The sequence below is a fragment of the Tachysurus fulvidraco genome, chromosome 24, assembly GCF_022655615.1.
Source record: "Tachysurus fulvidraco isolate hzauxx_2018 chromosome 24, HZAU_PFXX_2.0, whole genome shotgun sequence".
NCBI lineage: Eukaryota > Metazoa > Chordata > Actinopteri > Siluriformes > Bagridae > Tachysurus > Tachysurus fulvidraco.
Genome location: NC_062541.1, coordinates 700900 through 710899, shown reverse-complemented (window position 1 = coordinate 710899; position 10000 = coordinate 700900). Strand labels below are relative to the sequence as shown.

Genomic DNA, 10000 nt, shown 5'->3' with positions numbered 1-10000 from the left:
CTGCACCGGTTAAACAGCACAACTCACAACCCAGTGACTTCAAGTCCAACATTCAGGACTCACGGAGTCTGACCAGTAAGATGTTGGAGAACATTCCTGCGGCGCACAAATCGTGTGTAAGACAGGTAAAAAAAAATCCAGGTTCTAAAGATTTCCTCTGTGACGAAACTTCAGCTTCAAATCAAATAATACATTTTCACATGAAGAGACTTTCATATGTCAACATGTCCTGATCCTGACACTAAATACTGCCTCAGGTTCAAATCTCCAGCGTCGCCTCAGATCGCTGATGAGAGGTCTGGACTTTTTTAGATGGGTTTAGCTGCATGTCAGTAATAATATCTAGAGAACATAGATTTATAACTGAAACGGGAGACATCAGTGACGTCATGCATCACAGTGCGAACACAAACATGACGTCATGCATCACAGTGCGAACACAAACGTGACGTCATGCATCACAGTGCGAACACAAACGTGACGTCATGCATCACAGTGCGAACACAAACGTGACGTCATGCATCACAGTGCGAACACAAACATGACATCATGCATCACAGTGCGAACACAAACATGACGTCATGCATCACAGTGCGAACACAAACATGACATCATGCATCACAGTGCGAACACAAACATGACGTCATGCATCACAGTGCGAACACAAACGTGACGTCATGCATCACAGTGCGAACACAAACATGACGTCATGCATCACAGTGCGAACACAAACGTGACGTCATGCATCACAGTGCGAACACAAACATGACGTCATGCATCACAGTGCAAACACAAACATGACGTCATGCATCACAGTGCGAACACAAACGTGTGACGTTGAGAGACAGATAGATTTTGAACCATTTTGTTCAGAGTAAACTGCACATTTCTTAAACGTTTACAGGTTTTCTAAAAATGAAACTCTCCTGTTGTGTGTGTGTGTGTGTGTGTGTGTGTGTGTGTGTGTGTGTGTGTGTGTGTGTGTGTGTGTGTGTGTGTGTGTGTGTGTGTGTTTATGTCTTTTGTGACAATTCTTGTTGATTTTTCAGGAGTTTACGAGCGACCCCTTCAGACTGGAGTACATCAGGGGAGTGTTGGCGATTCCTCCTGCACCGAAACTCGCCCCCATTTCAGAAACAAATACTCTGGTGAGAAACATTTCTTTTACAAATGAGTTTAGTCTTAATCTAAAAGACGTCTGTGTCTTGGGAAAGACTTGTGCTGTATTCCTCAGGACACACATAAGACTAATAATGGGGGATTTAGTTAGTCCAGTTTATACCTGTAGTCTTTAATCGTAACACGTTAGTTATATGTTGAGGTTTAGTCCTAAGACGTTTGGTAAATCGCAGAGACTCTTGGTTTAGTCAGATTTATAGAACCTTCATTTCATCTGGAAGTGGTTTAGTTTAGTGTGAAAGAGTTGTGGATTATTCCTAAAGGATTAGATAGAATGCTTTGGGGTTTAGTCCTGAGTGGGTGTGGTTTAACTAGAATGCTTTGGGGTTTAGTCCTGAGTGGGTGTGGTTTAGCTAGAATGCTTTGGGGTTTAGTCCTGAGTGGGTGTGGTTTAACTAGAATGCTTTGGGGTTTAGTCCTGAGTGGGTGTGGTTTAGCTAGAATGCTTTGGGGTTTAGTCCTGAGTGGGTGTGGTTTAGCTAGAATGCCTTGGGGTTTAGAATGCCTGAGTGGGTGTGGTTTAACTAGAATGCTTTGGGGTTTAGTCCTGAGTGGGTGTGGTTTAGCTAGAATGCTTTGGGGTTTAGTCCTGAGTGGGTGTGGTTTAACTAGAATGCTTTGGAGTTTAGTCCTGAGTGGGTGTGGTTTAACTAGAATGCTTTATGGGTTTAGTCCTGAGTGGGTGTGGTTTAGCTACAATGCCTTGGGGTTTAGAATGCCTGAGCCTTCTTAACCAACTGTGTTTCTTGGTGCAGGAGATGAATTTGGGCCGAATCTCTGAAGGTCTGCAGCTCCATCAGCAGTTATTTCTGCAGCTCCAACAGCTGTTGCAGGAACAGAAGGAGAAAGTGGATTGTGGCAGCGAGCTGAGTGAGATACTGTCTGTGATCAGTGAGCTGAATACACACATTAAAAAGGTAAGCTTGTGCTCAGTGTTAGTCCTGCTCTCCCATGTGTGTTATTGTTTACACTTTTTTGTGTAACATTTGTTGTTGTGTTCAGTTGCAGGCGCTGGCTGGGTTTCCTAACTCTAAGTCTCAGCTCGTCTCCGTGTCCGCGTTCACTGCTGCTGTCAGTAGAGATGATTATAACCTGAACGTCGGCTTCCACCTCCTGCTGGAGCAGCTGCGTACGTTCACTCAGGACACCGTACGAACCTTACGAGAAATTCAACGCACAAACCTTCACGTTTAGCTCACAATGAAAAGGAACTTTTATACTTTTTTACATTTTACTTGAAATTCTATTTATTTTTTATTTATTTGGGGGTTATTTATATATTTATTTGTGTGCTGCAAAGATGAAATGATGCACTGGTTGTCATCAGTTTGTATAAATGCAAACATTGTTATTCACAGATGTTCGAGAGACAAATACACTATAGGTTCAAAAGTATGTGCCCCTGTCAGACCCACATGTTTCTTCCCCGATCTCTGAGTCACACAGTTGTGCAGAACGTCTCTGTGTAACTTTAAAGTTTGTCTTCAGTTGAACTCCAAACCCTGCTCCATCAGGACAATGTCCCTGTGTACAAAGCAGCTCCATGAAGACATGGTGTGGAGGTGAAGGTTGGAGTGAAGATCTCCAGTCCTGCACAGAAGAGTTCAGCTTTTTATAACAGCCAGTAGCAGGAGACGTCTGGGTTTATTTAGAGTTAAACACATGTGGGTGTCAGGAGCTCACATACTTCTGGTCATACAGTGTGTTGGTTTGTTGATTTGCAGGGTGGCAGGGCTGCTGGTTGTGGGGTAGACAAGGGGTGAGACCAGGAGCTCTGCCCTGATGCATTGTGGTACATTCTGTCAGTGTTTAATGTTTGCTTCTTGTTTTTTTTTTTAAATAATGATTATTTATTTTTTGTATTTCTCAATATGAATGATACAATTTATAGAAATATACAACACTGTAAATGCAATGTTTGTGTTTGATTTATTCAGATATTGAGTGAGCAGCAGTAGATGTTTGTGTGAAACGTGATGTGACATCGTCTCAGCTTTTAAAAATCTTTAACTTATTGTTTATTACACATTTAATACAGCTTAATGGAGCATTATATCAGACCTGGAGTTTTATTCAGGCGAGTTAATAAATCATTTGTAATTGCTATAAATAAATAAATAAATAAATAAATAAATAAATAAATAAATAAATAAATAAATACTTTTCTACATGATGCACTGTGCTTTTAATTCATGCCACATCTGAAATAGTAAAATGTTTATTTTTGTCATTTATTCTGTGAAGCCGAGTGGAATAAAAATAATCAAGACTGAAGAGGAATGAAACGGGAAGACAAACGTGTTTCAGTGCGGTTTCTAACAAACTGTCTTTCACTTCCCCTTAACCCCTACACCACTAGAACATACAGATCACACACACTGTGCACACTTAGCTTCAATAAATAGTCCAAACATGACTAACACTAATAAAGTAATGAAATCCCACCTAATAGGAAAGAGGAAGCATTTCAAACCACACACACACACACACACACACACACACACACACACACTCACTCACACACTCACACACACTCACTCACACACACACTCACACACACTCACACACACACTCACACACACACACACACACACACACACACACACACACACACACACACACACTCACACACTCACACAAACACACTCACACACACACACTCACTCACACACACTCACACACACTCACACACACACACACACACTCACACACACACTCACACACTCACTCACACACTCACTCACACACTCACTCACACACACTCACACTCACACACTCACTCACACACACTCACACACACACACACACACACTCACTCACACAGTCACACACACTCACACACACACACACACACACACACACACACACACACACACTCACACACACACACTCACTCACTCACACAGTCACACACTCACACATAAACACACACAGTGTCACACACACACACACACACACACACACACACTCACACATAAACACACACAGTGTCACACACACACACACACTCACACTCACACACACTCACTCACTCACACACACACACACACTCACACACACACACACACACACTCACACACACACTCACTCACTCACACAGTCACACACACTCACACACACTCACACACACACACACTCACACACACACACACTCACACACACACACTCTCACACACACACACACACACACACACACACACACACACACACACACACACACACACACACACCACTAACTCATGCTAATAAACACTTGCAGTTAATACAGTTATCTCTGTAAGGTCTGTAACTTTGTTCTTCCATCAATAAATATTTCTCTTGTCACTTAAACCACACACACACTCACACACTCACACATACACACACACACACATACTCACACACACACACTCACACATACTCACACACACACACACACACACACACACACACACACACACACACACACACACACACACACACACACACTCAGTCACAGCAGAACCTCATGCACAACAACACGCCTGTGAATCTGTTACTAAGCTAACAGACAAGTGCAATATATCACATATAACACATAAGGCATAATAATGTAAAGAACGCAACACGTGCTGCATAGCGATAAAAAGACTCCCACGTCACTGCACGTCAGTGGGCCAATGAGGGTCGAGTGTGAATGTTGTCACTAAAACATAAAATGATTGGTGACAAGCACAAATAAGAGTCACTATTTTTTTCTTATTAGCATTGGCCATTTCAAGAAACACTGTTAACTGTAGAACACACAGAATCCTCTAATCTTACTTCTAACTAGAATGCAGCTGATTAGCAAGTACACACACGTAGCAGCGCACACTTAAAGTCATAATAATAGAATATGAAATTACAGCAAGCTAAGCAGCTGATCGCTAATTAGGGGTTAGCATATGAAATTTGCACACTCAGATTGACAGAAAACATTTACAAGATCTAGATGTATGTTCAGATGGGGAACAAAACGCTCCATAACCATGTACAGATGGTGAACCTGGTTCTGGACGTTTTTCCTGCAGTGCGAGCAGCTAACTAGCATGCTAGCTATTTAGTTTTTTAATCAGTTAGCCGTATTTAACACGTGTCATCATTAGAAACAATGAGATGTTTCACCAACCTTCCTACTGGTAGACTATCAGATTTTATTCTGTTCAGAAAATTAATAATAACTGCTAACTAATCGGCTAATCGCTAATTAGCGGTTAGCATACAAGATACAGGAGCATGCTTAACTGAAGCCTCACAGGTAAATGCAGGTTTGAGCTCAAGTCATACATAAAAGACAATCTAGTAAACTTTACACACTGTGTTAATAAACCATCTCATGACCACTTGCTCACCGCTAAGCCTGAAGCATGCTAACGGTTCATTATGGGTAAGAATCACCCATAACATGCTATCGAGAAGTCTTGCTAATGGAGTAAGTGTGCTCTAATATTTTCTTAAAATGGCCAATGTTCTAATAAGAACATGAAGTAAGTAAGTTTTTTTTAGGCGTTTGGAACACAGCCCATTTTTCTTATTTAACTCTTCCTCTGCTCCTGGTCTTTCTTCCGCTGCTTCTCTCTCTGTTTCTCCAGCTTGTCCAGAGCTTTCCTCTCCTTTTCAGCTGCAGCGTGGATATCTTTAATTCGACGCTTCAATATGCTGCGATCCGACGAGTTCAACACACCCAGAGCCTGAACACACACACACACACACACACACACACACACACACACACACACACACACACACACACACACACACACATATCAGTTTTATTTGGACAGATTCATTGGGGGGTTGGAAATACACTTTAGTTTCTATTTCAGACATTTTTCCATCACTGGCTTCCAAATCCACTCATGTGACTGTTGCCTGTGGCCTGTACAGTGTGCTGTGTGTGCTGCTGAGAAATGTTTGGGGAATCATTCACTCCAATCGTTCAGATTTGTCACCTTACCTCATCTTGTTATATCAACCTCAGTAACGAGTGCAGTGGTTTAGAACATTAACGATTCCGTTGTGATGGTGTGTCTAAAACATGTCTGACAGGAGGAATGAACACACATGAGGGCACAAGCAACAAGCTCAGAGATAATCAATTATGTACCAGAAATGTGCATTATTATTATTATTATTAAAATAAAAATGATCAAAATATTGAACACTCCCACTAGGTGGCGTACAACTCGTATTCAGACCTAAACACACACTGTTACATCCACCCCACTGTGCTGTCCATTTATGAAGCTTTTGGCTTCAAGGATCTTTAGTCAGTAATCCAGAATTGGTCCTGTCCTGTTCCGTCGTACCCCTACATTTGTGTACCTTGAGTTTGGTTCCATCCATCTGCAGCAGAAGTTCTCCATCCACGTCTTTGTCCCTGAATTTGGGGACATACTGCTCCATGTTTAAACTCCTCAACCAATCACACACCTGCTGCGTGCTCCACAATCTGGCTACACACTGAGGCTCGTCTACACGCTGGAGAGGACACAGGACAGGACTGTTATATATAAAGATGGTGTCAAAATCTCTAAACATACAAAGTTTCTACATCCATCTGTATGCTGAATGGTGTGATTTAAAGGAAAGTGTTGAATCAATCAATCAAGTGTTGACTCGGGATCCTCCCTCCGTACTGACCTCGTCTGAAGACTGGGACAGAGTCTGATACGGGTGATGAGAGGAGCGAGTCTCTGACGGAGCTAGAGGACTTTTAGGAGAAAACTCATCACTGAATGCCGACTCCTACAGAGAGAGACAAGAGAAAAGTGTTGACTGCCTCAAATCTTTACAATTAACTCTCGGCCAACTCTCACGCATTAAGTGTGAGACTCACGCAATTGACCCAAATCTCACGCTTTCATGCCACACCCCCATATTCTCATCCCACACCCCCGTATTCTCACGCCACACCCCCATATTCTCACGCCACACCCCAGCTCACACACACTGTAATACACTGCACTGTCACCAGCTCACACACACTGTAATACACTGTACTGTCACCAGCTCACACACACTGTAATACACTGTACTGTCACCAGCTCACACACACTGTAATACACTGTACTGTCACACACTCACACACACTGTAATACACTGTACTGTCACACACTCACACACACTGTAATACACTGTACTGTCACCAGGTCACACACTGTAATACACTGTACTGTCACCAGCTCACACACACTGTAATACACTGTACTGTCACCAGCTCACACACACTGTAATACACTGTACTGTCACCAGCTCACACACACACTGTAATACACTGTACTGTTACCAGCTCACACACACTGTAATACACTGTACTGTTACCAGCTCACACACACACACTGTAATACACTGTACTGTCACCAGCTCACACACACACTGTAATACACTGTACTGTCACCAGCTCACACACACTGTAATACACTGTACTGTTACCAGCTCACACACACTGTAATACACTGTACTGTCACCAGCTCACACACACTGTAATACACTGTACTGTCACCAGCTCACACACACTGTAATACACTGTACTGTCACACACTCACACACACTGTAATACACTGTACTGTTACCAGCTCACACACACTGTAATACACAGTACTGTCACCAGCTCACACACACTGTAATACACTGTACTGTCACCAGCTCACACACACTGTAATACACTGTACTGTCACCAGCTCACACACACTGTAATACACTGTACTGTCACCAGCTCACACACACACACACACACACTGTAATACACTGTACTGTCACCAGCTCACACACACACTGTAATACACTGTACTGTCACCAGCTCACACACACTGTAATACACTGTACTGTCACCAGCTCACACATCACTGTAATACACTGTACTGTCACCAGCTCACACACACTGTAATACACTGTACTGTCACCAGCTCACACACACTGTAATACACTGTACTGTCACCAGGTCACACACTGTAATACACAGTACTGTCACCAGCTCACACACACTGTAATACACTGTACTGTCACCAGCTCACACACACACACTGTAATACACTGTACTGTCACCAGCTCACACACACACTGTAATACACTGTACTGTCACCAGCTCACACACACACACACACACTGTAATACACTGTACTGTCACCAGCTCACACACACTGTAATACACTGTACTGTCACCAGCTCACACACATCACTGTAATACACAGTACTGTCACCAGCTCACACACACTGTAATACACTGTACTGTCACCAGCTCACACACACTGTAATACACTGTACTGTCACCAGCACACACACACTGTAATACACTGTACTGTCACCAGCTCACACACACTGTAATACACTGTACTGTCACCAGCTCACACACACTGTAATACACTGTACTGTCACCAGCTCACACACACTGTAATACACTGTACTGTCACCAGCTCACACACACTGTAATACACTGTACTGTCACCAGGTCACACACTGTAATACACTGTAATGTCACCAGCTCACACACACTGTAATACACTGTACTGTCACCAGCTTACACACACTGTAATACACTGTACTGTCACCAGCTCACACACACTGTAATACACTGTACTGTCACCAGCTCACACACACTGTAATACACTGTACTGTCACCAGCTCACACACACTGTAATACACTGTACTGTCACACACTCACACACACTGTAATACACTGTACTGTCACCAGCTCACACATCACTGTAATACACTGTACTGTCACCAGCTCACACACACTGCAATACACTGTACTGTCACCAGCTCACACACACACTGTAATACACTGTACTGTCACCAGCTCACACACACTGTAATACACTGTACTGTCACCAGCTCACACACACTGTAATACACTGTACTGTCACCAGCTCACACACACTGTAATACACTGTACTGTCACCAGCTCACACACACTGTAATACACTGTACTGTCACCAGCTCACACATCACTGTAATACACTGTACTGTCACCAGCTCACACACACTGTAATACACTGTACTGTCACCAGCTCACACACACTGTAATACACTGTACTGTCACCAGCTCACACATCACTGTAATACACTGTACTGTCACCAGCTCACACACACTGTAATACACTGTACTGTCACCAGCTCACACACACACACTGTAATACACTGTACTGTCACCAGCTCACACACACTGTAATACACTGTACTGTCACCAGCTCACACACACTGTAATACACTGTACTGTCACCAGCTCACACACACTGTAATACACTGTACTGTCACCAGCTCACACACACACACACACTGTAATACACTGTACTGTCACCAGCTCACACACACTGTAATACACTGTACTGTCACCAGCTCACACACATCACTGTAATACACTGTACTGTCACCAGCTCACACACACTGTAATACACAGTACTGTCACCAGCTCACACACACATGTAATACACTGTACTGTCACCAGCTCACACACACACTGTAATACACTGTACTGTCACCATGTGTGAGCTGGTGACAGTACAGTGTATTACAGTGAAGTTATTAACTGTTTTTTTGTATTCGCTTTTCGGGTTTTGCAGACGGTCCCTTGTAATCTGTCTCTTAGGTGTTCGCACTTAGAGATTTATGTATTTTGTCCACCAAGGAGGAAAGTTGATATTGAGGAGAATTGTGTTGTAGCTGCGTCTCTACATTACTACGATAGAAAAGAGGTGTTATTTGTGTAGTAACAGCGTTTAGCTCAGGAGTTATTGACTCGGGAAACTCCAACCTGTGAATATGTGGCCGACTTTACTTAAGTCCAGTTTAGGCTAGTAACTAATAGGCCGATGCTGTT

At 43.0% G+C, this 10000-nt stretch overlaps 2 protein-coding genes across 2 annotated transcripts in view; one reads left to right on the top strand and one right to left on the bottom strand.

Annotated features, from left to right (window-relative positions):
- Window positions 1–3344, top strand: part of csf3a (colony stimulating factor 3 (granulocyte) a) — a 4513-nt gene extending 1169 nt beyond the window's left edge. Inside the window, exons 2-5 of the mRNA XM_027145811.2 lie at window positions 1–125; window positions 1050–1148; window positions 1935–2096; window positions 2182–3344. The exon at window positions 1–125 is cut by the window's left edge and continues 39 nt beyond it. Of these exons, the coding sequence (XP_027001612.1) occupies window positions 1–125; window positions 1050–1148; window positions 1935–2096; window positions 2182–2373 (578 nt within the window). The 3' untranslated portion in view covers window positions 2374–3344. The remainder of the gene's footprint in view (window positions 126–1049; window positions 1149–1934; window positions 2097–2181) is intronic.
- A 950-nt stretch (window positions 3345–4294) lies between these two features.
- The window catches only part of LOC113642379 (sterile alpha motif domain-containing protein 14), a 19036-nt gene continuing 13330 nt past the window's right edge, over window positions 4295–10000 (bottom strand). The window contains exons 8-10 of the mRNA XM_027145818.2: window positions 6823–6927; window positions 6505–6660; window positions 4295–5870 (exon numbers count right to left, since the gene is read on the bottom strand). Coding sequence (XP_027001619.2) covers window positions 5715–5870; window positions 6505–6660; window positions 6823–6927 — 417 coding nt within the window. The 3' untranslated portion in view covers window positions 4295–5714. The remainder of the gene's footprint in view (window positions 5871–6504; window positions 6661–6822; window positions 6928–10000) is intronic.